Source organism: Syngnathus leptorhynchus, chromosome 6 (assembly GCF_054491065.1).
Source record: "Syngnathus leptorhynchus isolate UIUO chromosome 6, UIUO_Slep, whole genome shotgun sequence".
NCBI classification, from domain to species: domain Eukaryota; kingdom Metazoa; phylum Chordata; class Actinopteri; order Syngnathiformes; family Syngnathidae; genus Syngnathus; species Syngnathus leptorhynchus.
Window position 1 is genome coordinate 5,734,003 of NC_141200.1, and position 27,428 is coordinate 5,761,430.

Here is a 27,428-nt window from a genome sequence, read left to right on the forward strand (position 1 = left end):
TCATGAATGATGCTTTTAGTGGGGATAGGGTTATGGACATAAATGAGCTTTCTTGCACGTCTATGATACTGTACTGTGTATTCATCAGCATTACATCTACCAATCAAATCTTTATTTTTGTGCAAAATAATTAATAATATACAAACAATGCCCTTTATGTGGCACATACAACACATTACTTTATTGTGTCACTTCTATCCTAGATTTCTATTCACTAGTGTTTTTGTTTTGTTTGGGTTTTTTTCCATCAAATACATTTCACATATTTCACTGCCATTTTAGATCCTCCTGTGTGTGTTTTTTTTTTTTATCCAATCACACTTGAATAGAACCATGTCATTTGGATTAATTGGAGTGATATGTGAATCTAACCTGGCTGTGAGACTAAAGTACAAACAATGCTTTTGATATGTACAAACACAAAGCGAGTGTCCATTTCTGTGATTGTACGTTAGCAAACAGAAAGGTCTTTGTGTCCGTGGGGCTTCTGTTCAGTCTGACTTCATTTCATCTGCGTCCGAGTCCTCAAGCCCAGATCTGAAACCAAGAACGGCACCCATTATACGCCATTTGCAGAAACGACGACACAAACATATACGACGAAAATCCATACCCGAAGAGTGTGATCCCAGGAGCCCGTGCAGAAAGCCGTCCCATCCGGGGACACCCGCAACGTACTGACACGGTTCTCGTGTCCAAACAGAATAGACACCCGTGTTCCTTTGAGAACATCCCAGACGTTAATGGTGTAGTCGTTGTAGCCGCCGAAAAGGAGTCGGCCTATTGGGGATACGTACACAAATAGTTTCAACTTCACGAGGTATTTGCTGTGTATAAGCTAAATATAATTACAAAGCAAATCTTACCACTAAGAGAGAAATCAACGCTGGACACTCCGAATATGATGCTCTCTTTGGAATAGATGGCTACTTCTCTGTCTGCTCTCAAGTCATATAGGCGGCACTGTAACAAAAGTATCCATCTTTGAAGATGCCAAATTGAGAAGCCGGCCATGTTTAACGCTCGTATCGAGGATTCGTCGTTCCTCACTACTTTGCCGCGATACTTTACTCATACTTACTGTGGCATCATCTGAGCCAGATGCGAATGCATCTCCGCTGGGATAGTAACTGTTTGGAGAACCAGCAAGAGAGAATTATTAATATAATATCTAATATAATCCTTATAATCGTCCCGTGACTCACCGCACACTATTGATATCAGATTCATGAGTTTCAAAAGACTGGATGCACTGTCCTGAGCGCATGTCCCACACGTTGGCCTTCTTATCGCAACCCTACGAAAACAATAGTACAAAATAATTGAATAACTAAAAATATCAGTAACTAGATCAGCCCAAACTATCCCATGGCATAGCGATAATCCTTCACCCCTGAGACAAATGTGTTGCCGGTCTCTGAAGGCGCCAGATCCAAACAGAGCACATCTGCCGCGTGGCCATGGAAACTTTGCAACAACTGTCCGCTCTCAACATCCCACAAGGCACACGTCCCATCCCCGCTGGAAGTCAGGATCTTCAAGTCAAAAAGATGATGGATAATTATCAGAGGGGTGAAATGATGATGTGCTATAAATGGATGGCCTGTGTTGTTTGTGTAAAACATCAAATGACTTGCACGTGAACTCTGATTGGCTGTGGTGAATTATTAAACAAGTTGAGAAAGCTCGACTCCCCGGAGCATAAAAGGCATTAACGATGACACACAAATGAGTTGAGTACAGTACTGCTGGCCTAAACACTATCGGAACCACAGACCTACATATCCGATTTACATAAAAAAGGAAGAATTTATTTCCGACAGTGTTTTTTTTACACTTTACCTCTTAGCCAGTGATGTAAGAAAGCAGGAGTCATTTTATCTCACCTGCATGTCCGAGTTGGTGAAGCTACAAGCGGATAAGTAGTTTGTGTGCATGGCGACCGACTTCTTCTTGGCAGCCAGGTTCTCGTTCTTGTCCAGGGACAGAGGATACACGGAACATTTGTTGTCCAGGCCGCTGAGATGGAATACAGAAGCAATTAGCTAACAGGAAATGGTCAGCTAATTTTTGAAGCTAATAATCAAAGTGAAACAACATTCATGGAGTCTTTTTGTGTTTGCTTGTCATGTCATTTATTCTCTACAAAAAGATGCTTTGTAGAGGCCCCACCAGTCTAAACTCAGCATTTCGATTAATATTGCGTGAGTAAAATGTGAATAAAATGGCAAAATCCATCTCAGCGGGCGGCCATTTTGCCACTCGCTGTCGACTGAAAATACATCCTTTGACTGATTGCACAAAAAGAGAAGAAAGTTGACATTATGCAACGCAAGCACTCACCCACAAGCTACAGCGCAGCCAGACGGAGCATAGGCGCAGGCCATGACCCAAGTGCAAGGCATCGTCACGGCATGCTCCTGATCCACATCAAAACAAACAAAGCCGCTTCAGAGAGGGACAACAATCGCATCTTTTGAGTGCATCACTCAAACACAACAATCAAGTCAAACACAAAACGCCGCTTGATACACTTTGTGCATATGCTGGAACTACTTACAATACAACAATAAGACTCAATAAAATATACCAATCAATATTTATTTATACAGCACTTTTCATACAAATATTGCAACACTGAAGAATTTGATTTCAAAGACCTGAGAGCCAAAGTGTTGTCCAATAATGTCGAGCGCAGCAGGAATTATGCTTCATGTTTGTTTTAGTGCACTACATTAAAATGACAAGTTACCTTGTTGGTAGTAAAGGCATCCCAAACGATCACTTTTCCATCCTGGATGTTTAGATAAAAAGCAGAAAAGGGTTTAATAGTCATTCTTAACTATATCCATTAAGCTATGTATGTTTTTTGTCCGTCACTGTGTTGACAAAGTAAATATGTTAAACGAATGAAACAAATAAAAGCTCCCGACAAGTATACTGAATTCATTGTTGTCTCAGTCTCACAATTTTACTTGCGTGTGTGAGTTACCTGCGAAGAGCTGACGATCCTCCTCTTGTCCTTACACCAGTCCATGCACAGAACTTTGTTGCCATGCCCCTTCAGAGTTCTCCGAGTCTTCATGACAAACTGGCCCAGGCCCTCCACCTTCTCGGCCACTTGATGCACTAAAGCACACGCACACACATATTCACACATTATGCATTACATTAAATCTCCACCTGATTAATATCCAGTGCAGGATTAAAACTGACGTAGGCCTCCATTTAATGTAAAAATGCATTGCTTAATCTTTCTCTCTTTAATTTTTTGACTGAACCTATCCGTGTCTTCGGAATTGCGACGTGATTAAATCATTATCAATATTTTTATATCTTCCTCTGTAATGCTGAGGTTGTTGCTACGCTGCAGGATGCGATGAGATCCTCATGCAGATGGATGGAAGCACCGAGCTCGTCAAATCGGGAAGCAGCAAAAACAAAACGAGCCCGTTCAATGTCAGGACACGCCGAGCCCAAGTAAAGATGTCAAAACGATGTCAAAACGACTCATCTGGCGTTTCGGAAATGCTGCGATGCAAAAAAAGCAAACATCCGCTCTGATTCGTTGGCGCTCGGGTGAATGGCGAGCGGCCTCTCCATTTTCCGTACTCACGCTCGACGTCGTGCAGCTTGGCTCTTTCCTCCTCCAGCTTCGACTTAAGCGACTCCGACTCGGTTTTCAGATGCGCCAGAGTCTCGTTGAGCTGTACCTCCTGTGTCGCCATTTCAGGGAGCAGAGGGGATCTCATATATTTGTCCTTTATGCGGGGCCGCGATGGGCAGCGACAAGGCTTAAAGCAGTGGCACACAACACACACACAAACACACACACAGCTAACAGCTGATGCTGCTCTCGTGACGTCACCGCGCCAAGATGCTACAGGGTACTGTGGTCCACTCTCCGGGATAAAGAGAAGGAGGTGAGAGGAGGATGCTGTAGTCCACTGGGAGCGGGGGGATTGAAGGATGGCTGTGCTGAGTTGCTTTATGATGTGTATTTATATGTGCATTATGAACCATATCCAGTAAAATGCAATTTACAGATAGACAAATATTGCACTTTAAAAGAACTACATCAAGAAAATTAAATGAAATCTTCTCTGTTTTGAATGAAAAACGTATAAAAACACATGCAGAGAGACTTTGAAGGCTCACAGAAAAGCTCAAATGTGGACACACATCCTTCCAAAAATGATCCGTCAATTCATGAATCAAACATCTGCTGTGAATTTTGCTGTTCAGCTCTTTTTAAGAACAGCAAATTGAAACAGTCGGATTTATAAACGTTTCGAAAAGGTCAAATTAGGTTCACCTGTAAACGTGTTTGCACCCAATGTTTCTGTGATGTATATTCTCTAGAATAAAAGAGATGACATCTATCCCGAAGCTGATTATAGGTTAAAATTAAGAAGACAAAGTTCAGATCATAGTTAAAAAATCCAGGTAAAGGCTATTGGGAATCTGCAGCAACTCCAAAGCCTGCGAGGATGAGCAGAAAGGAAACGTAACAGGGAAACGATAATTTGCGTCCATCATCAGCTGCGCGCTGCTGTCGTGGTCTTGTCGAAGTGACTGTAACAAAGAGGACATTTGGAACTTTTCAGATCCAGCGTCCAGGATGTGATATCAGCCGTTTGAAAGTAGTCAGATGTGAGCCCACCTGAACTTTGCGGACAAACGACGACGCGACCCTTCTTTCAAAAGCGTCCATGGGTGTGTATGAATTCAGAATCTTGACGATCTGTATGAGAGTATTCAGATGATTATTTGAAAACATTGTATAAAAGTGGCCGGCATACCTGAACTGTGTTGAGCTCCACACATGTCTCAGTGATGGCCTTGGCGTCGTCATCTGTGGACTTGCTGACCTGCAGCAGCCAGGCAGCCTCTGTCAACGGCTTCAGAGTGTCAATTAAATGGCAATTTTGGAGGTCTTTCTCCTGAAGCCACTCTTCCAGGTAGCTAATATTACATCTGTAAGAGTACATTGTCAACCTTAGTTATGGCACCGGACTACCTGAAGGAAACCAACGCAGGCATGGGGAGAACATGCAAAATTCACACAGGAAGGCCGGAGCCGGAATTAAACCCCGCACCTCCGAACTGAGGTAAATTTTATATGAATAAATAAAGATACATTTTTCAGTATATAACATTCCATGCAATTTCCCTCACACACACACACACACCAACCTGATTTGCATTCCTTTCCTGCAGGAGCACATGTCCTTACGCAATAGCATGTTGTTAAGGGTGGTCGCCCCAATGTGGAAGAGAAGTTGCTTGACCACCTGTTTAACGATGTGCGGCTCAGTGCCGTGCTGGATCATGTTGGTGTGGAAGTGAGAGAGTCGCTGGATGATGAAGGTGATGGTGTAGGTCTCCGTATCTTGATTGTTTTTGCTAGAACGTTTAATGAAGCCTCTCGGTTTCATGCTGGAAATGCCCTGCAAGCTCTCGTGCTCCAACATTCCGGGCACTGTGGAGAGGAGGCCGAGTTAGTGTACGAATGAATGGATTTGTTTTTACGCTTTGGTACCAATGGCAGGGGTGAGAGCTCTTTCCATGGCTGAGATGAACTGGTGATAGATGCAGATGGCCAAGTCACTGACAACCTGCTGGTAGTCTGACAAATCAAAGTTCTGCAAGCAGTTGCTCAGCTGACGGGGGGTACTTTGCTTGCTGAACTCCTTGAGTGAAAAACAGAATAGCAAGTAAATCATGTCAACCCTAATCAATATTCCGGTCAACACCGAGAGATCCGTACCTCTTCTCCGCTATACTGCTTGAGACAATTGAGCATCTGGTACATGTTGGACAGCCAGAAGCACAATAAGGCCAAGTCATTCTGGTGATTCTGAAACAGGAATGTTCACTTTATACTTTATTTCATTGGCCTCTATTGTAAATTTCCAATATGTGATATTTGACAGTCTAAAAAGCATATTCAACTCACCGTGGTGACCTTTTTGATGGCAGTAATAGTGGCATTCATAAAAGACTGCAATTTTTCTTCATCGTTCAAGGAATCAGCGTAGCGAATACACATGAAGAGAATGTAAGATGGCAGAACTGGGATCATGTTGACCACCACACCTTTGGGCTTAAGGTCTAAAAGGGAGAAGAATATTTGATTGTCTAGTCATGGTTTCATTCATAGCTGGGTGACAAATAAAATAAAATAAATCAATAAAAATAATATAGAAATAAAACTTCTCCCGAATCAGGATCCATTTAGTGCTGGACACACAAATACAAATAAAAAAAATACCCAAAATAAGTTTCTGAATGAGTCGGGATTCATCCTCTTTGTTGCATTCCAACATTCCAAGATAATGTTTAGGCGCTGGTGAGGAGCTTTTCTGGGCTGTGGCACACAACAGAAGATTGAAGGTGACATTCATTGGACATTATATCTGTCAAAGGTACAAGGTTACCTGTTTCAAGGCTTATCATTTGATTCTCTAACTGTTTAATGACTCTTTCTTTCTGGTCAAGTTGCTCCTCAAAGTCCTTTAAGAAAAGCAGACGAGTCGGTATTGTGAGCCTTTAACATGTGACGTCCCCCTGGAACACGTACCAAATTTCTAGAAGACAACTCCGCGGCTTCAAGCCTCAGTCGGATCTTGGCATCTCTCTCCATCTGTAGTTGCTTGCTCAGGTGAGCATTCTCCTCTTGAAAGTCTCTGATTTGATCTTGAAGGGTCGTCTTGACCTCCTCCAGCACCGCAGCTTGCTCCTCAAAGTGCCTTGAAGGAATGAAATGATTTCAATCAGGATATTGACAGGATGAGCCAAACATCTGACTTCAATCTGAAAATTTTACCTGCACTTTGAACTGGCTTCTTCAACCCTCTTTTGAAGGTTATTCTTCATCTCGGCTGCTTTTTCTTGAAAAGTACAAAAGAAAAAAAAAGGTGAACAAAATGAATGAAAATTTTAATTTCAAACCACCACTAATCCAAATTAAACTCACCCTCTAACTCTTTTCTCTGCTCTTCTACAAGAACCTCACATTCATGTTTCTGTCTTTGTAGCTCTGAAATCTGAACTTTCAGCTCAGGTATAACCTGACAACAAACAGGTCACGTTAAAAAAAACGACCACACACAAATGAGTTCATAAAATAATCACAAAAGAACCTACACAGTTTTCGCTGCTCAGTCGGCACACCTCTTGGCGAATGTTCTCATTGACGTTATTTTTCTCCGTAAAGAGTGTGTGCAAGCTGCTGTTTTCATTTTGAAGGTAATCCACTTTCTGTTTCAAGCCTTCTATTTGCATATCGTATCTTTCCTTCTGTTCCTTGCGGTGGTTCTCCAAAGTTCTGCCGACGATGACGTCAAACGGGTCACGTGTGTAAACATTTTATGGACGACACTCTGTAAACAAACCTGGTCGCTTTTTCCAGACCATTAAAAGCTGCCAGAAGGTCTTCGGCTTCATATGTCTTCTCGGAGTAATCTGCAGTTAGCCTTCAGTAACAATAAAATACTCTCGAATCAAAAACCAAGAGAGAAAAATAAAATATAAATAAATGATTGATTACCCCCAAATCACTTCTTCTTTAACAACACTTCCCGTGAGGAGTCTTGATATGTCATGCAGTTTAGCTGCAAAGAAATATTACAATCCATCACTTTAACATGAGCTGTGATCAAATTCAACATCTTTTAATATCAGCGATACCTCTTGCTTCTTCAGATTGTTGCATCATCTTCCGGTCTATAGTTTGCTTTTGATTCTGTAGGTTGCTGAGGTCTCTGCGGAGATCAGGAATGACTTTGACGTGCTTGGTGAGCTGGGCCACCTGATCCTGCAGGTCAGCGGTCATCTGGTCGCCATCCTCCAACTTCATCTGCAAACTGATTCTCCCGTCCCTCAGCTTCCTGAGCTCCTCTTTCAGGATTCCCAGTTCCTTGTCGTGTTCCTGTCTCTGGATCTCAAGGTTGGTCTCAGCGGTTCTGATAAAATGAAATCTCATTAGTTTCGCATGACTACTGCGCTGTTGCCGACAATTTTTTTTAAACCTACTTTCGAAGCCTTGCTTGAGTTTCTTTGTCCTCCAGTAGAGTCATCTTTATTTTATCAAACTTTTCTGTCGGATAATGTCAAAAGTTGGGGACAGGTAAATAAAAAGTGGAAAAGATAGACCCTTTGGAAAAGCTAGATCATTTGTACCTTGTTGTTCTTTGGAGGAAGCTTCAAACATCTTTTCAATGCTCTGTTTTTGGATGATTAAGCCATCAACTTGACTTTGAAGATCAGTCACTCTCTATAGTGCCAAAAGAAAATCAATGTGTTAAAGGATAGAATAGAAAATCGTAGCAGACACCTTGATTGATATTGACCACTGGCCCAAATTTAAAACATTCCTAAATTTACATTTGAGACTGTCTAAAATGAGCATGCTGACATCACTTGGCAGCCATTTGCTTTCAGTATACATGTACCAAGAACTTCCAGGCAAAGTTCTGCCCCACAATCCGGCATTTCAGTTCCCTTCCAAAAGCAACTAAAGTTTCCATGCTTTTCTGAGAACACGCAGATTTAAATCAGGTTGCCAACTGGCGCAAGTAAGTAGCCGACTGCTTGGGCCTTTGGTGTATTAAGGCTAGTAGACAGATGTTTTCTGATGGAGGCTTTGCAGAAATAGATTCAAGTGACAACCTTGTTCCATCGATCATGCTGGATGCAGGTGCATGCTGTTAACGCAGTCCATTTTTTATCATATCCTGGTTGATAAGGCTCCTGTGAATCCTGCTTGGTTTGGTCCTCCACCAGTAGAGAACATGCGGTCTTGGTTTGTGGTGAATGTTTGGATACTTTGTCAAAAACATCAATGGGAGGCTTGTGCTAGTTTCTTTGGACCAAATAAAAATCTTTACACTGTGGGCTGCTTCTCCCAGGTGGGCGTGTCCTACTTTCTTCTCAAAACTGCTGCGTCATTCGCAAGAGGAGCCATTATGGGTATGTCATCCACCCATGTTGACTCTGTGTACTTAATATTTGCAGATAATTTATAGAGGAAGGACGTAATGGACCTAGGCCATCTGGTCACATGGCGGGGACTACAATAAAAACTGACTGACCAGAGAAGCATCTTCTTTGACTTTCTTCTCTCTTGCTTCCAAAGATGCCTTCTGGGTGGCAGATTTTTTCAGCTGTATCTCCAGAGCCTGCAGCCTTTCCATGGCTTGAGAATGGGAGTTGGCCAAACTGGTCAGTCTTTCCACCAACCCGCAGTTCTCTTTACTCTGGGATTAAGGATCAGGGATTAGTTCAGGTCTTCTCCGAGGATGGGACGACGGGCCTCGAGACGACATTTACCTGCTCCTCATTTTTCTTTCGGAGCTGCTGCACCCTGAATGACAGTTGAACCTGTTGCACCAATCGACGCATGGCGTTAAAACGCCGCCGAGCCAGCCATGCTCTGGCGTACTTCTGCAGCACCGATGCCTTCCGTGCTTCCACCAGCTGAGCAATGACGACCAGGTCATTTAAAGTCTGACTTTGATTCCGTATCTTCACAAATACTGCCAAGGAAGCTACCGTTACAGACCTTTAAATAGGATTTACGGGCCAGCCAACCTCGTGTGTAAGCTTGGATGATGATGATGGCCAAGCGTACCGTTTGGTAGCTCTTCTTAATGCGGAAGCCTCTCCAGTACCTCTGAATGACCACCGCTGACCATCCCTGCTTCAGGTTCGCTGCGCTCACTGCTTTACTGCAGTTCACAAACAAAAAACACAAATTGTGAGGGTGTTTGACATTTGGATCTCAAGGTTTTGAATCGATGGTAAAAGCCACTAACCGTATAGTCTTCTTGCCACGGATGTAGTGTTGTATGAGGATGGCTGCCTGCCTCAAGCGTTGGTAGTCTCTTTTCTGAATCCATCCACGGATGTATTTCTGGATGGTAATGCACGCCCCTCTTAGTCGATCCAGACGCAGCTTTTCTAAGTATGCTACCTGACCAGCTCGGAGGAAGATCTTTGTGCGACCAAACTTGTACTGGTTGGGGTCCTGGAAAGAATCAAAGAGACAACAAGAAAACCTCGAATTTGTGGTTGTAATTGGAGAAGCAGGAAACGAATAATAATAAATCACAGACGCAATGACGCATACCTGAATCAACCTCTGAAGCACATCTTTGCACGCCAGTGTCTTGTCACTGATGCCCGCCTCCTCGTTAGTCATGAGGATACTGTAACGGCTGTAAAACTCAAAGTAGGTCCACCTGGAAACACAAGATTCTTGCATTGGAATAAGATATGCAAAACATTAGTTGTTTACTAATACGTAGCCAAAGCAGATCACCTTGATGGGTAACTTTGGGCACTGATGCGAATTGTTTCAAGCACCCCACAGGCCCGCAGCTGCTGCACCACCCTTCCGGAATCATATCTTAAAAAAAAAATTAAAAAAAATGTCATTCTGGAGATAAGCTCCGAACCAATACATAAGACTTGATTAGTATTTACTCAAATGGCAGCTTTTCATCGTTTGGCTTGATGCAGCGCACATAGTGAGGCGTGGTAGCGTTCAGTGTCTCCATCAGCAACGACAGAGAGCTGCAGAACTACATTCACAATGTGTCAGGAAAAGACACCAAAAGATGACCAAAACTGCTAAACACACGGCGATGGGGCAAACATGTCCACCTTAGCTCCAACTGAGGTTCTCAGCTGTTTATTGGTAGATTTCACACCAGGCCTGGCCGGCTTCACCTTGATACCTTTTATGTTCGGAACACTCGGCCCCCCCTCTTGGAAAAATTGGGCCAGAAAGGCGAACTGATAACAGTGGTAAGAAGAGCAATATGTCCTTTTGTTTTTGTCATGTATTGTTAGGATCATAAAGTCTTTGTTTTATTTTGTTTACCTTACTGACTCTCAAAACGTCAACCAGTTCTTCATAAAGAGTATCTCGGTTCTTCTCAAGAAAACCTTTGCATTGATACTCCACCTTTTGAGCAACAAGACAACAGAAAAAAAATATTAAATCATCATGATAAAATAATTTGACTATCTCAATTCATCATATTACCAAGACATTTTAGATTTTGCGCAAGTTGCTTTTCGGTCCTAACTTTTCCAATAATTTGAATGTTGATTTGTGTTCCGCACCTTGTCTGCAAAGTGTTGGATGACAAAAGTCTCATTTGACAGTTTGGGCCTCTCAAACAATGGCTTGCCATCCAGGTAGTTGTATAGCTTTTGGAGCCAGCTTTGATCAGTGCCTTGAGGAAACTGTAAAGCAAATAGCTTGTTTGTCATTGAGAGCAAGTGATTGAAAAAAATCAACACCAATTGATTTTTTTTTTTTTACCAAGCATTCTTCATCAAGCAAATCCAGGATTCCCATTTTGGCTTCAATCAAATCAATGACTGGCTGATTGTCATAGAAATCTATTAACGTCCACGGGATGTCTTCTTTCATGTATTCCTCCTGTTCCAGTTTGAAAACATGCTGGATGGAAAAAAGGACAATTTGATTAGCAACTCAATGAAAAGTGCGCAAGATTTTGTGCTGGTGTGGTACTGACCAAGTTAAACTGCTGCTGAAGCTTTTCATTAGCATAGTTGATACAAAACTGCTCAAAGCTGTTGATGTCAAAAGTCTCAAAGCTGAGGACCACACAATAAAAGTTGAGACAAGAAATAATCAAAAGATAGAAAATAAGATGACTTTTTTTTCTGTTACCCATAAATGTCCAGAACACCTATGAAAGCATGTTGCTTTCCGGGGACCTGCAGCGCTTTGTTGATCTTATTAATGACGCAGTCAAACAAATGTGCATAGATGCGTTTGGCCAGGGCGTCTCTGGAATTCACTGCGCGGTCTTTATGCAACGGTTTCACCACCGTTTCGGCCACCAGGACAAGCTTCCGATTGCACAGCCAACGCACTAAGTCGTCTGCACGCACACTCAACAGCTCGCAGAAGATGTGCAGATGCGAATCGCTGTGCTGAATGTTAGGAAAAATATACAAAATATTGTTGATGTTAAAAGAGCAACACATACTTTTCTAAAAACCATAATCATCAGTTTTAATTTATTTAATTGTGGTTATTGTTGCGCTTAATAATAATAATAATAATAATAATAATTTGAGAGACTTGACTTGAGAAAAAAAATGTACAAAAATCTGTTTTTTCACTTAATGTAAGTTTCTTGACAAAAAAAGAAATACAGGTGTAAAAATTATAATTTGCAAATATTTTGTCCATATTTAAAATATCCTATTATTTCTGGTTAGGAAGTATGTGTGAATGATTATATTTATTATTCTTATGAAGGACATTTTTAATACAACACTCAAATTGGATTTGAGTAGATTTGGTATTATTAATGATGTCACTAGAGTAAGACTTAGAAAACAAGAAGACTCACAGAGATGGTGGACCTATCATCACCAGAGCTCTTAATTTCCACATTTCCCAGATGGAGAATGGCTGCAAGAACTTTGAAGACATCAGACTGAAAGTCCTCCTTCAGTCCTAAACAACCACAAAGAGGTTTAAAAAAATATCAAAGAGTAGTGTTGCACAAGAACACAATTGGCTCCATTCAAGCATGCTTTACCCAGTAGTGAGAAGGTGTGCTGAGTCTCCTCCATGCCTTTCCTGTCGTCCACACCTTCAATAATGATATCGCCACCCATGCCAGTGTAGTTGAACTCATCGGCACTCACTGTAGGACAAAATAAAAATACTTGCACATTAAATATATGGACACACAGCAGTGGGATTGTGTCTCAAACCTTGACACACTTACACAGTTTGAGTGCCTTGAACTGTGGCAGATGTGCACAGGCGCACATTTGGTAAAATATATGATAGTTCCGCTCAAACTCAGCCTGGAAGAATAAATGTTACACATGTGACACAGTAGAAGGATAAACTGACCAGAATGTCAAGTTGCCATACCTGGAAAACAACTCTGGATTTCTCCAATAGGTAAGTCCTCATGTTTGCGCCAATGATTCGATACCTGTTGTCAAAACTGATCTCAGTGAATTTCCCAAAACGGCTGCTGTTGTCGTTCCTGATCGTCTTTGCGTTCCCGATGGCCTGAGAGAAAGTCAAGCAAGATTGACGCACCGGCCGTCCTCAGTGTGATGTTGCGAATGAGCGTTTGTCACCTCAGTTATGGGATTGGACGCTAAGACTTTGTCTTCAACTTGTGTCTTGCTGCCAGATTTGCTGACAACAGCAAAGTATCTCATAGCATATCGAGCTGACACTGTTTTACCAGCTCCAGACTCGCCACTGATGATGATAGATTGGTTCTTGTGGTCTCTGGTCAAGACAGCAAACAACTGTTATTGAAAATATGATGATTTTTTTTTTGCAAAGTTTAGTTTTCTATTTTTGCTCTTCAAGCACAGTAACATTAAAAAGTACAGTTCAGTTGTATTTAACTTGAAATTATAGTACAATTGAATTTAATCTTTGTGTATCCACCTGGCCATCTGTTTGTAAGCCTCCTCGGCCACTGCAAAGATATGCGGGTCCATGTCGCCCATGTTCTGACCCGAGTATGCGTGAATGATTGCATCTCCATAGATATGAATCTGCTTGTACGGATTCAAAGCCACCAGGATGATGCCTGCGGACGAGACAAGCGCCTGATCAGCACTTCCTTGAGCGAAACAAAACATTCCTTCTGGACCTACCACAGTAGGTGTAGATGATTTTGGACTCTAGAAAGCGCACTTTGAGGTTGTGCAGGACTGCAGGTTCATGGAGGTAGCTGAGTGCAGTGAGGTCATTTTCCCCAACTAAGATGTCAGGGTTGCGAAGAGGAGGGAGTTCTGGTGGCGACGAGTCAACGGGCAGCTTGAGTTCCTTTCGGGGAAGAGATGGTCATGTGGTTATCTTATTCAACTACAGGTGTTTGTGAATTTTGTCAATTTCACTTACTGTGCCATTTTCCAGAAGCAGTTGTAAACTATCATCTCCATAATGAAAGTCTCTTAGAATCTCTGCTGATTTCCATACATGTTCAGCATCTGGAATCCACACTCTATTGTACTAGAGTGCAGATTGTAAAATTACACACCAATACAGTTGTTATACACTTTCACACGTTGTTAAACACTTTAAAGACTTTACACGCAAAAAAAAAATCCTGAAAATAACCTAAACAATATTGCAGGACACTTAATAGTTAATTTTCTATGGGATTTCGCCCCCCATAATATTTTACAAAGTTACCATATGTCTCTCAAGTCAAATTATAAATACACAACTTGAGGTATGTAGAAGCTTTTCTTACCCGCGTGTATAGCTGAATCAACACCATGTTTCGACGTTACTTTTTAAGCCCTAATGGTGAGATATTTGTTGAACATCTGCTCTTTAAGTTATCGACATTTTTTCGTCCCTGAGTTAACTCAACTATGACCAAACTCATCATTTAAGCTGACAAGAACTAAACGACAGATCCGGTTAGATTTTTCAAACTAATTCTCCTACTAAACATGTTTTAAAATAAAATTTGTTGTGTGTATGTATGATCATATCTTCTATGTCAAATACATATAAATTAGTTCAAGTGTGAAATAGTAAAAAACACAGAAATGTGTGGATTGGCAAACCATCATTTTCTAGCTTTTCTTTTGAAAAAGCAGTCCCTTGCACCGCCCGTTTGTATTGTATGCTACCTACTAACTTGACTTTACCGGCGGGAGCCTCTCACCTGTTGCTTCTATGACAGGAGACTCCGCCCACCTGTCTTGTGACGCAGTGCTCGTTTGTTTAAGGATCCAAAGCGCAAGAATCCGGATGCAAATTCAATAAAGTTCCTTAGGAGGATTACAGTTTGGAACAGGAAGCGTTCACGTAATTTATTTATTGCAATTCACAGAGAAAAAAAAAAACAACCCAAAACATTCCACTTGACCATACAGTACTAAGTTGGTTTTCTGTTGTAGAGTCCAGGATAACTTCAGGGTGTTAAATATGCTTCAAAATAAAAATTCCAGCAATTTTGATTTTACATTTTTCAATCTTTTTCATGTTTGGCAGCAGACAAGCAGATGAGTTTTGGAGCACACAGACCTGTCTGATTACATTCATCGTGTTCATTTCCTGGATGAATAAGAGTTGATTTGATGACTTTTAAAGTTATGTTTGTAATGCCAGACAAAAATAACACCTCATGAGAACAAATCATTAGAATGTCAGACTGTCTTAAAAATATATATTTTTTTTAATGTATTGAACAATTGTGTCATATTCAACATATCAGTTATCCTTCACTTTCCTTCCTTTACAAAATTATACATCCATAGTTTATTATATTATTCCTCTTGCTCCACTAAACATATACTTTTAAGACCCCTGCATTTCCAAAAATAGTGTTTTTATATTAAACTCTATAGCCTTTCCATATGTTTATATTATTTATTTTATTGTCACGTGAATACAAAAATTAGATACAAACTATGATGAAAACCACAGCAAATACTGTGTCTGTCAAAAGCTGTTTTTAGATGCGGTTGAGGAAGTCCAGTTTTAAGCTAGTAGGGATTTGAATGGTCTCCAACGCCACAGTGGAGGGTGAGAAGGAAAGTGTGACAGAAAAGACTTTCTTGGCATCCATCATCAGTGTGGACGACTCCTCTCTGTCTTTCAAGATGTCCTATAAGGTTCAAAAATGGAACAAGTTAATAATTGGAGGACCGTAAAAGAGTACTGCACTCTTGCACATCATAACAACTCACTCTAATGGTTGCGATGAATGTGGTCGTCACGCGCTCTTCGAACTCAATCACTGGCGTGTAGAGCGTCAACACTTTAACGATCTACGATGGAGAACACGTGATGATCAAAATAAAAATCACACGTGACATTTGAAAACATGGGCTGATGATGGACCTGTGCGATGGTGAGTCCCGTGCACATGTTGCAGATTGCCTGAGCGTCTGCCTCAGTCTTCTTGTTGACCTGCAGCAGCTGCGCGGCCTGTACGAGCGGTTCCAACATTTCTTTGGCACCGCATTCGGCCAGCTCCCTCTCCGCCAGCCACTCCTCCAACTGCCACACATTGTACCTGACCACAGAGGAAGCACGCAAACAGGTCAGGGTGTGTGTGTGTGCGCGACTGTGCATTTAAAAAGTTAATTGAAAATTAAAATTGCAAAGGTCAGCTACCTGATCTGAAGCCCTTTACTCCATGAGCACATGTCCTTCCTGAGCAGCAGGTGGTTCAGAGTGAAAGCACATATCATATAGAACTGCTGCCGGACCACTTGTTTAATGAGGCCAGAGTCCATCCCATGCTTGATCATGGTGGAGTGCCAGAGCCCAAGTTGCTGCAGGAGGACTTCCACTGTAACAGAGTCATCTTCTGGGGAACCAGAGCTCTTTTTCCTCAGACCTGTCGGTTTGGAGCCCAGAACCCCCTGGATTGTCTCGTGCTCCAACATGCTAGAAACTGCACATGACAAACACGGTCAGGACCACTTTAGTTTGATTCACACATGTTGATGTCACCTATGAGGGGCTGCAGGGTGTCCTCCATGCTTTCAATAAGCCGGCGGTAAATTTGAACGGCGAGGTCGGCAAAAACATTCTGATACTCTGTCAGCTCAAAGTTGGTCAGGCAGTGCTCGTTCTGTTTCGCTGTGTTGTGCGTCTTGAACGTCTGCAAAAAGGAGTTTTGTAGAAATAATCAAAAGAGTCCTTGGGATGTTATTGAATCATCTCATAATGGACTCATGCTTACATCATCTCCACTATATTGCTTCAGACAGTTAAGTAGTCGACTCGTGTTGGATAACCAGAAAGACGAGACGTCAAAATCTTTTCCTCTTCGCTATAGAAACAAAAAAAAACAACAACATACCGTCGCTGTTGTCACGTTCTTCCCCCCCCCCCCCCCCCTCCCAACCTGTTTCCTTGATACTGAACCTTAATGACTCCTTTGACGCTGCAGAGCACAGACTTGAGCAACGTACTGGCTCGCTGATCGTCGTCAACTCTGTCGGCGTATCGCAGACACATGAAGACGATGTAAGCGGGAAGCCCGGGAAGGAAGTTGACAGCGACGCCACGGACCTTCAGGTCTAAATAGAAGAGTTCCGAGCAACACAATCAAGCTTGACATTCTCACGTTTAAATTGGACGTCATTCACTCAAGCATGATTGGTTTCGTCATACCTGAAACCAGACTTTTGACGAGGCGGCCCTCTTCACCCTCTTTGTACTCCAACATTCCCTGGTACTCTCTCTCCTTGCGAGGTATGCTCACTGCTTTGGCAGGAGAATTTGTCGAAATGGATGCTTTTCTTTGTTGAGCTTGACAGGAAAACCAAAAAGCCAATTGAAAATACAATAGAATTGAGGCTGTCTCCACAAGAGGGCGCTAAATCCCCATACAAACGCCAAGAAATGAGTTACAAGATGCCATTAAAAAAATAGAAACAATTTCACAAAGCAATAGCGTCCTCTGTAGCTGGATGCGAGTATTGCGTATACAAAAGATATTCATACAACTGAACGAGCATTCCACAACTGATGAGTGAACTGTAACAGCCAGCGGCATTCAGTTTGATGGGATTACCTAGAAACTCTTCTACTTTGCTCTTGTACAGTTGAAGGTCTTTTTTCAGATTGACAATAGTCTGGTCTTGTTTGTCCTGTTGCTCCATGAGATTCTGCAAATATGTAGACATACTGGATTAGGGACAGGACAAGCATCACTTCCATACACACCCAATTGTAAAACAAAAAGAGGTGAGAAATACAAATATTTCAATAATGTTTACTTTCTAGATCTTTTTTGTAATATTTGGATCAATGTTTACTATCACTGGCTTCAACTTTTGACAGCCTCACCTACACGTGTCTTAACAATATGATAGTTTGTGATTGTTTCTTTTCTTTCTCAAAAAAACTCATATTTTTAATAGAGCCCTTAATTTTGATCCGATTGTGCATGTATGCTATTTTCGAGAGTAAACCCACCAGATTTTCCAGCGTGAGCCGAGTAATTTCGAGCTCCAAGCCCGCTTCAATACGAGCATCTTCGGGGAGCAGCAAAGTTTGATCCAACAGTTTCTGCTGCTGCTCTTTTTCTTGCTTGAGCGTGTTCACCTCCTCCAACAGTTTCTCATACCTCTCACCGTGCTGCCTTTCCAGCTTCTGCACTTGGCACTCCAGAAGCCTGAGATTTCAAGTCACAACATCCAGTTACATGAACTGAATTGACACTCTTTGTTTCAGGTGACATACATGAGGACCGTAGCTGGACATGCCTTTTATACAGCATAATTAATCAAAATAATAAAAAATAAATACAAAAATTGACAAATTAAAAAATAAAAGACTGAATGAATAAATGACTGAATAAATGAATAAGTAAATAAATAAATAAATAAACCTGTTGGTCTCCTTTAAGCCCTCGTAAGCTAGCCACAGTTCTCCGTCCTCATTCAACGTATGGATGTCAGTGGGCCTGCCAGATGAAGATCATACAGGATATGCGTTTAGTAACATTTAAATGAAGACTAGGAGAACAAATTTTTTTACCTGTCAGTATCTTGGAATAAGGGAACTTCACTAAGGTTTAAATTCACACCTTCTCCGAGTGCCGAGTCCTGGATGGGGTTAAAGATTACATCAAGATGAAAACTAATGGCAGAAATAATTAATGTCATTTGTAGTATTTCATTGTCACCTTGTATTTCATAGCCTCTTGACGGACTATGTGTGACTGGAGAAGAAGCACTTCCTCTTTTCGCAATTTCAACTCCTCGTTAGAAGAGTCAAGTTGCTCCAGCAGCACGTTGTATGTCGTGGAGCCGACAGCAGGGGGCAGCATTTCGCTGTTCTCACTGGTTAAAGACTTGCGCAGTTCACTCAAGTCCTGCTTCAACTTCTTATTCTCAGACTCCAGCTCTTGGCGCTGAATAAAACAATTTCATTCATGAAGTTAGTTTTGTAACCCTTGTTAAGAATGTATAAATATTGATCTCATCTTGTACCTTAAGCGATTCCAAATCCAATTCTGCTCTGCCAACAGTGAGCTCCTCCTCCACATCCTTTGTTTAGAAATTCAGCAATAATGAAAATAGCATCAAGAATATATGAATGACTCAAAGGGTTGAGGACATACCTTGGTTTCTTCCTCTTGGGCTTCCTTCTCATCTAAGTGCCGCTGCAGCGATTGTTTGTCTCGCTCGAGTTCTCTCACTCTTCTTTGGAGCTTGAGAATGAGCGGCAGGTCGACATTGGAGGGGGTCTCAACCTATAATGACACAAAAAGCAGTAGTGCAACCTAAGTAGACATCGGCCAACGTCCACTTTGAGCAGTCATCGAGTTGAAAAAAAAAAAAATCAGCTAGTTTCTTTGCGAATGATGTGACTAATCTGAAAATGATAAACATGACGGGTTACATCATGACAACAAATGATCTTGTTTAATACATTACCGCTTTGTCCACTGAGCTGTCCTGTCCAGTCATTGGATTACATTTAGCCAAGTTGCTTGTGTATTCTGTCCTCTTGCTTGGACTCTGTCAATGGAAAAAAGCTAGACAAAGTTGAGTAAATCTCGGCCATAAAAATAAATAAATAGATAAATTCAAATAAATAAATAAATTTAAATAAATCAATAAATTTAAATAAATCAATAAATTCAAATAAATAAATAAAAAACTGCCCCACCAGCCTACGTTGCAGTTCCTCCTTCAGGTCTTTATGCAGCTCCTGGAGGTGCAGGTGTTCACTCAGCAGGCTTTGGTACCGGGCGCGCTCTTCCGCTAACTCTTCCTGTAGTTTTTCAGTGTTTTCCACTTGGCTTTTAACCTCTGAGAACAACGGTTTTATTCATGAGGTCATATATAAATAGACTGAAAGTTGTATTTACATTTTACCTGTTAATTGTTGTTTTTGTTCCAGGATGACCTGGTTAAGATTTTCCTTTTCATCATTCAGCAAGCCGTTCTTCATGTTTAACTCCTCTACAACCTGACAGCAAATGGAGCCGTGAATATCGGAAACTAAAATACCCCAAAATAGTAATCATCATAATTATATCACTGAAAATTTTAGTTGCTGCAAAAGACAGTTTAGATAACCTTCATTGGCCAGCTACAAAATTTAATTAATTTGTGAATTGCCATAGTATTTTTTTTTTTCATCGTAGTAAGCCCGGTTAAATGTTAAGAAATGAACACATGCAGCTTTTCTCCATCCAACAAAATCATAGCAAAGCCATCGCAGCAACGCAGTCGACTCAAAGGACACAAACAACGCCGGAACGAATCCATAAAGACGTAAAGAAATAAAAAACGAGAAAAGGAGGAGGCTCGCCTGTTGTGTCTGCTCCTTGTAGACGGTGTTCTGCTCTTCCAGAACTTCTTTCTCACCACGGGTGTTCTCCAGCTCTCGCTGAAGAAAGGACAGCTGCTCCATAAGTGAAGGGAGCCTCTCTGCCTTGGTTTTGGCCTTCTGCTCGGACCTCTGGAGACTTTCTATCTCTTTGCAGTGTCGCTCTCTCTCCATATCTTGGATCTTGGCCGCGGCATTCAGCCTCTCGCTGAGCTCCCTGACGTCTTTGTGCTGCGGGGGAATGCAAGCACATGGTGTGCATGTGATGCGCCGACAACACCCAGCGACCATGTGTCTTAAGGAAAGTTGTCTCGGCTTTCCTCATGCTCGTCATCCACAACTCGCGCGCGTATTCAACAACACGTGGACTATACGAACATCAATGCATTTCCGCATTCCTAATAATTCCATGCACTTAATTGTATTAATGAGGGTAAATTCTGCTAATTCCAACATGCTTCGAGATGAATTCGTTTCAGAAAAAGGACAATACAGCTCAATTCATTAGAACTGCTGAAGTGCCTTTGAGCAAGGCATTAAAACCACGACACTGCTTGAAATAATATTTAACACATCCGGCGACACAATTCTCTCACCTGCTCGTCTAGCTTATGTTGCAACTGCATAATTTTGTTCTCCATGCCAACATTGAGATTCTTGAGATGCTCCACAGAGCGCGCCTCAACTTTGAGTTTCTTTAATTCCCGTTTGGCCAGTATACGACGTACGCAGCACTGCAGTAGGATGATGTGTGCCCGGGCACGTCGATAACGTTGCCTGGCCAGCCAACCTTTCACCCACTTTTGGATGACCAAAGCTTTTTTCTCATACAAAATCTGTATATTGGAACAGAAATGAGTTCATGGTGAGGACAGGAAGAGATTCGGCGAGACTCGTTTTTTACAGTGATAACAATTTTGACTTTCTCGTTGACATTACCTTATAATACAACTTTCTGGCTGCATATGCCCTGAAGAAGCACTGAATGACAACAGTTGCAGAGCGCAGCTTTTGGTAGCGTCTTCTGGCCGCCCACATTCGAACATTACGTTGAATGGCCACGGCTGCTTTTGTTCTCCGCAGAAAACGAACATAACTGAAAGCGAGTGGGGGGGGGGGCATTTGTCATTTGTTTCAAATGAATTCTTCTGCTGTTTTTGAATCGATCTGGCTCACCAGCGTGCCTGGTGACCCCGCACGTATCTTTGAACGGTGACGGCAGACTGCTTCATCCTTAGGTATTTTTTACGTGCCAGCCAACAGCGGATGGTCTTCTGGATGCTGACGCAAGCCCTTCGGAGCCGCTCGGAACGTAATTTTTCCAAGTAGGCCACCTGGCCGGCTCTGAAGAAGATCTTGTTTTTACCAAACTGATACAGGTTCTGGTCCTGAGAACGAAATCACAATATAGCATCATCACTATAGACATAGTAAAGAGTGATTTTATATATAATTCACACCTGGATGAGCTTTTTGAGCAGATTCTGGCACGTCTGTTTTACATCAGGAAGCACATCCTTCTGCTTCATAAGGACCCGGTAACGACAGAAGAATTCCTGATAGGTCCATCTGCAACATTCATAAACATTATTTAGGTCTATTCATTCAAAATATTTATAGCTTTATTTTAAAAGAGTGCTGCTACTTGGATGGGAATCCAGCTGCCGAGATTCGGATGGTTTCCAGGATGCCGCATGCTCGCAGTTGCTGCACTGCCCTCAACGGATCCAAGCTTGATCACATGGCACATATTACTCAACCCAGAGAATCACACAAGTAAAAATTAATCACATTCGCTTTTACCTGAAAGGCAGTTTTTGGTCGTTTGGTTTAATGCAGCGTACGTAGTGAGGAGTCGTTGCATTAAGAGTATCCATCAGCAAATGTAGAGACTGTCGAAACTAACACAAGTGATGAACATTCAATAAAATCAAAGAAGGTTGACAAACAGTCATTGTAAATTTTATCCGTTTTTTTTCAAGTTTTCTTTTATTGTTACAGTAGTGAAGTGCATTAAAAATAAAATTGTAGCGATCAGCAGTTTCTGACCTCACCTGCAGTCCAACAGTCTTCTTGTTACCTCTCTGCGACTGACCCGATTTCCTTGTGCTGCTAGCGGGTCTGTTGGTGGAACTCGTTGCCTTGTCATTTCCCACAAACAGCTTCAGCAAAAATTCAAACTGAGAAGAAAATTGAGAAGTTGTTTATATCAGTGGCCACCAGGTGGCATTATTTTGATTTCCCAGTGTCACTCCCAATTTCCTCCAATAGTGCTGGCACAACAATTCCAGGGTGTGTGCACCTGATAATATTGAGTGAGAATTTCCAGTTGGATTCTAATTTGAAAGGGTACTGACAACAACTTCCTGTAAATGACCGTTAAAGGAAATTCTTCTATTGTGCTGTACGCCATAGCAGCGGTTACAAATGATTTCATTTTACCTTACTCTTTTGCAACACGCATATTTGCTCCTCATTGACCGTGTCCTTGTTTTTCTCCAAGAAACCATCACACTGGTATTCCACCTGGGCACAAAGTTGTAAGGGGAAAAATGAGCAAAATTCATCATAATGCTAAAGGTAGCTGACTAAACTGTGTCGCTAATTAAATTACAAGCTAATATTATGGTAAAAGTAAATGTTGGCATTGGCATAAAAAGTGAAAGTATTTACTTTTCCACACACACACTTTTCATGAGAACATTTGAGTCATCCACATTTCCATTTCATAATTGTTCAGCAAAGGGAAATGATGCAGTGCATGGAACATTTTTAATGACGGGAGACTCAGTTTTTCTGTTTGATGGCAAGACACGGATGACAGGATTTAAAGAACTTTTCAAAAAGAACACAAAATTATTTATTTTTGAAACGGAAGCATTTTTTTTACCTGATCTGCAAAGTGGTGGACGATAAAAGCTTTGTTTGATAGCCTCGGTTTTTCAAAGTGAGCGTTCTGCTTCAACAGGTTGTTGTACATTTTCTGACACCAGGTGCCGTCAGAACCTTTCGGCATCTACGGAAACAGGAAGAAGTCAATGACCTATTCTCTCACTGCCTTTTACTCAAAACAACATGGAGGCTCAGCCTGTGTGAAAGTTGTGGTAAAGCTTCATCTGGATCATTACTACAAAAAAACTAACGTGTGGATTCTAACCAAATTGGTTCTATCAAGAAAAAAAAAGAAAAAGAGATAATCTCCACCTACTTTGCACTCCTCATCCAGAAGGTCTAGGATGCCCAATTTTGCCTCGATGAGATTGATGCATGGCTGGTTGTCATAGAAATCAATCAGTGTCCATGGAATCTCCTCTTTCATGTACTCTTCTTGCTCCAGTTTGAAGACATGCTGGAATAATAAATGACAACGTTATGACTAGAAAATAAAATATGTAGACCAACAACAATCATACCAGGTTGAATTGCTGCTGGAGCTTCTCATTGGCATAGTTGATACAAAACTGTTCAAAGCTATTGATGTCAAATGTTTCAAACCTGGAGAAAGAAAAAATGGAAAAAGCAAAATAAAGGCCTAAAATATTATCACCGAAAAAAAACAGAGAAGGATGATAAGAACATACCCATAAATGTCCAGAACGCCAATAAACGAGTGTTGCTTAATTGCCGATTTGAGCACATTATTTATACAGCCAACAATCCAGCTGAAGAGTCGAGCATAAATGTGCTTGGCCAGGGCGTCTCGACCGTTGACAGCATTGCTCTTGGAGAGGCCCTTGACGTACGTTTCCGTGGTCGTTTGGAGTTTTCTGTGGCAGAGCCAGTGGGCCATTTCATCACGGGACACGTCCATCAACTCGCAGAATACCAGCAAGTGGGAATCGTTTGCCTGAAAAAGAAAGCAAAAACAGAAGCAAGCTCAAGGTCTCGAGTATCGCGCAATGGCTACCGATACCAGTCACCGATACTTGCCACTGACGCCCTCTTGTGTCTTGCGTTCGAGAGTAATTGTACTGTGTTATCAAACTACCCAAAAGAAACCCTGCAGCCACCCTATCGTGGTTTTCCGTTTACCGAAATGCTGCTTCTGTCGCCTGAATGGTCGATCAACTCCACATTGCTGAGATGAAGAATAGCCGCCAGAATCTGGTAAATTTCCATCTGATGGCTTTCACCGATTCCTAAAAAGGACAGTGGAAACATGGACATAAATACAATAATAGGCCTGAGAAAATATCGATTTTGAAAAGACTCACCTAAGAGTGAAAAAGCTCTCCTTGTGTTACACAAATCTTTGACATCATCCACTCCATCAATGATTGGATTATGACCCTGGTTAGTGTAGTGGAAATCATCGGCATCACCTTGACGGGGTACACAAATTAGTCAAAGACGATGACAAGCTCCATTTATAAATCTTAAGTCAAATTTTTCTAAATTGCGTTTACCTAATTTGAAGGTTTTAAATTCTGGTAAATGTGAGGATGCACAAAGCTGATAAAATATATGATAGTTCCTTTCTCCATAAGCCTGAAGCGAAAATCAAACACACATTTACATAGAGAAAAAGAGAACATATAGATTTGATCATACTAAAGTGAGCATTTGATGTACCTGAAAAACAACTCTTGATTTTTCCAGTAAATACGTCCTCATGTGAGCCCCAATGATGCGTTGCTTTTTATCAAACCCGATCTCAATGTACTTCCCAAAGCGACTGCTGTTATCATTCCTCGTCGTCTTGGCGTTCCCAAGAGCCTAAACGTAATATCGCACATGAAAACCTCAAAATAACATTCACGACCGGATACCAGAACACTTATTGGATCTCTGTCTGGATTCTGTATGGTTAAACATCACCTCCATGATGGGATTGGAGGCCAACACTCTCTCCTCGATATCCGCCTCACCGGAGGAACCGCTGACCGTAGCAAAGTAACGCATGGCGTACTTAGCAGAGACGGTTTTGCCTGCTCCTGACTCACCACTCACTATTATGGACTGGTTCTGTTGATCGCTGCAGAAAAATACGAGACGCATAAGCAATAAGAAGTCCAGCGATTCAATTTGAAGAACACCTGGCCATCTGCTTATACGCTTCCTCGGCCACTGCGAATATGTGGGGGTCCATGTCTGCCATGTCTTGCCCACGGTAGGCGTGGATGATGTCGGCTTCATAGATGGGCAGACTCTCGTATGGATTGACGGCAACGAGAACAATACCTGTTGATTGCAGAAAAGATCTCAGTAGAGCAAGCAAAAAAAAATTACAGTACAACTCGAATAATCTTGTGTGTGTTCCTTTAAGAGCGCACAATAATCATCATCATCATCATCATCCAGATGATGTCAGAGCACGACTCCAAAGTCTACACAGATAGTGTGAGTCAAACAAGATGACGCTCATTACCACAGTACGTGTAAATCAACTTGGAGTCGATGAAGCGCACTTTGATATTATGTAAGACGGCCGGTTCATTGAGGTAGCTGAGAGCCGTGAGGTCATTTTCCCCCACTAGGATGTTGGGGTTCCTCAGTGGTGGAAGGTTGTTGGTTCGGGGGTCTATTTTATATTCCACCTCCTGTATCGACACAAGACACAGTTAGGGGCAAGTCAGAACTAAAAACAATTTGACTCGCTCCACCTGCATGTACCAACTCGGCCCAAATTCCTTCAAACACTCATTCCGGCCGTGACTTACAGTGCCATCATCCAGCAGGAGAAATAACGTCTGGTTGCCAGCAGTGTAATCTTTGAGTAGCTTTGCTGATTTCCACACTTCCACGGCATCCGGGAGCCATACACGAGCATGCTGGTGGACAAGTTTGAGAGAAATCAAGTCACAACCATCCAAGCTTAAATCCAGTTACAAAGAGTTTACTATTGAATTTTGTTCCTATGGAAAATTGGCAACAACACATCTAATCTATTACTAAAAGGAGGTGCCAAAATTAGACACACTCTGTACAGTCAAATGATATTGAAATCTCATTTTGTGCTGAGAGCACTGGCAAAAATGTCCCAAAAAAAGTCTGCCAGAAAGGATAAGGAAGGAGAAATGTTCTGTGGTCAACCACATGAATTGTCTTGCAAACTGTCTCTCATTTGAATTTTCAAATTTGATTCCATTTACACATCAGCAAGTGAAACTGATTCAAAATCGATTGCTGTCATTGTTAGTGTTCCCTTTAGTTTTCTTGCACCGTTCGTAACCTCGAAACATGCCATTGCTGTCGTAAACAGAGGACTCGCTGAACTACCCACTTGAAATAAGACCAGACATTCCGAGTATAGCGTTCCATAGGAGTTATTTTAAGCGTCCGACAGATAAAAATAAAGACAAGAAGAACAATTTAATATCCCCGAATGCGTTTACGAGACGGGGGATTTCGAGAAAAGCACACTTGGGGAGTAAAAACGGTTGACTGATCCATTTAGAAATATAAGCTTACCTTCGTGTAAAGCTCCGGACCTGCCATGACGTGGAGTGAAAGTTAAAAACCAAACTGTCACAAGTTCTTTCCGAGCCGCAGAGCAGCCCTCACTTTAGGAGACACCGTCAAGGTAGTCAGTCTCCACCTTGCATTCACTTCAAAGTGCTTGGAAATGGAAACAAGCGGGGCGGGCAGCGGGTTAAACCCGAGATTGGAACGGTGACCTCAGTGAAGTAGAAATGTATCTATTTCAAACACAAAACAATCAAAAGTCATTTTAATCATTACAGCCAAAGAAGCTTGAAGTAGCGATTACCGTGCACGGTAGGTAGTTTTGGGTCAATTTAGACTATTTTTAAAGTTTGAATTCAGAGGAAAGTATTGTACGTTATGCATGAATTCCACTACTGGGAAGGTGGAGACGCGATTTCGCGCAAGTGCAGTCAGAGCTAAGGAATTCAATATTAATGACTCCTAATCAGATTCTGAGCTTGAGGCTAAAAACACAAGTTAACAACGTTGCACACTTCAACAAAAAACGTGACTGGAGCGCCCCTTGGTGGCCATAAGAAAAACTCAACATTGTGACAAAATAGGCCCTAAAGTCTCAAATGTAAACAAGAACGTCAAATATTGTAACAAGGTTTGATTTTTTTCTCCAAAAATATTAAAATTATACATTTTG

The 27,428-nt window shown here is 41.7% G+C and overlaps 3 protein-coding genes across 4 annotated transcripts; all 3 read right to left on the reverse strand.

The window, feature by feature from the left end:
- Positions 1–97: 97 nt before the first annotated feature.
- gnb5a (guanine nucleotide binding protein (G protein), beta 5a) lies at positions 98–3,821 on the reverse strand. Its single transcript, XM_085913920.1, has 11 exons — positions 3,617–3,821; positions 2,993–3,129; positions 2,753–2,794; positions 2,344–2,420; positions 1,887–2,019; positions 1,392–1,535; positions 1,206–1,297; positions 1,082–1,130; positions 867–963; positions 614–780; positions 98–537 (listed from the first exon to the last, which is right to left on the reverse strand). The coding sequence occupies exons 1-11, from the start codon at positions 3,750–3,752 to the stop codon at positions 526–528; spliced, it is 1,086 nt and encodes a 361-aa protein (XP_085770046.1). The 5' UTR covers positions 3,753–3,821; the 3' UTR covers positions 98–525.
- Positions 3,822–3,988: 167 nt separating this feature from the next.
- On the reverse strand, positions 3,989–14,435 carry myo5c (myosin VC). Of its 2 annotated transcripts, XM_085913487.1 has the most exons (40): positions 14,289–14,435; positions 13,934–14,044; positions 13,687–13,858; positions 13,475–13,619; positions 13,153–13,309; positions 12,938–13,081; positions 12,786–12,867; positions 12,594–12,701; positions 12,402–12,508; positions 11,711–11,976; positions 11,553–11,634; positions 11,336–11,476; positions 11,134–11,256; positions 10,889–10,972; positions 10,669–10,800; positions 10,489–10,586; positions 10,325–10,411; positions 10,133–10,244; positions 9,819–10,030; positions 9,566–9,731; positions 9,334–9,480; positions 9,096–9,260; positions 8,185–8,278; positions 8,038–8,101; positions 7,693–7,967; positions 7,553–7,616; positions 7,398–7,478; positions 7,150–7,330; positions 6,980–7,073; positions 6,830–6,893; positions 6,584–6,752; positions 6,441–6,516; positions 6,275–6,370; positions 5,960–6,114; positions 5,771–5,860; positions 5,543–5,693; positions 5,197–5,482; positions 4,803–4,977; positions 4,664–4,744; positions 3,989–4,575 (listed from the first exon to the last, which is right to left on the reverse strand). In XM_085913487.1, the coding sequence occupies exons 1-40, from the start codon at positions 14,313–14,315 to the stop codon at positions 4,423–4,425; spliced, it is 5,217 nt and encodes a 1,738-aa protein (XP_085769613.1). In that variant the 5' UTR covers positions 14,316–14,435; the 3' UTR covers positions 3,989–4,422. The 2 variants fall into 2 exon arrangements, with proteins under 2 accessions (XP_085769613.1, XP_085769614.1); XM_085913488.1 differs by lacking the exons at positions 9,096–9,260; positions 9,334–9,480 and having other exon boundaries at positions 9,635–9,731.
- A 427-nt stretch (positions 14,436–14,862) lies between these two features.
- Positions 14,863–27,275, reverse strand: LOC147055558 (unconventional myosin-Va-like). Its single transcript, XM_085913486.1, has 40 exons — positions 26,762–27,275; positions 26,011–26,121; positions 25,719–25,890; positions 25,387–25,531; positions 25,169–25,325; positions 24,923–25,066; positions 24,757–24,838; positions 24,565–24,672; positions 24,383–24,489; positions 23,932–24,197; positions 23,764–23,845; positions 23,559–23,699; positions 23,241–23,366; positions 22,793–22,876; positions 22,405–22,530; positions 22,154–22,251; positions 21,996–22,082; positions 21,811–21,919; positions 21,527–21,738; positions 21,290–21,446; positions 20,947–21,186; positions 20,333–20,581; positions 19,894–19,987; positions 19,685–19,827; positions 19,450–19,533; positions 19,134–19,265; positions 19,003–19,059; positions 18,696–18,923; positions 18,548–18,615; positions 18,399–18,473; positions 17,984–18,182; positions 17,580–17,673; positions 17,177–17,314; positions 16,928–17,082; positions 16,743–16,832; positions 16,511–16,661; positions 16,169–16,451; positions 15,893–16,067; positions 15,739–15,819; positions 14,863–15,656 (listed from the first exon to the last, which is right to left on the reverse strand). Exons 1-40 carry the CDS (start codon positions 26,786–26,788, stop codon positions 15,504–15,506), a joined length of 5,430 nt encoding a protein of 1,809 aa, XP_085769612.1. The 5' UTR covers positions 26,789–27,275; the 3' UTR covers positions 14,863–15,503.
- Positions 27,276–27,428: the final 153 nt, after the last annotated feature.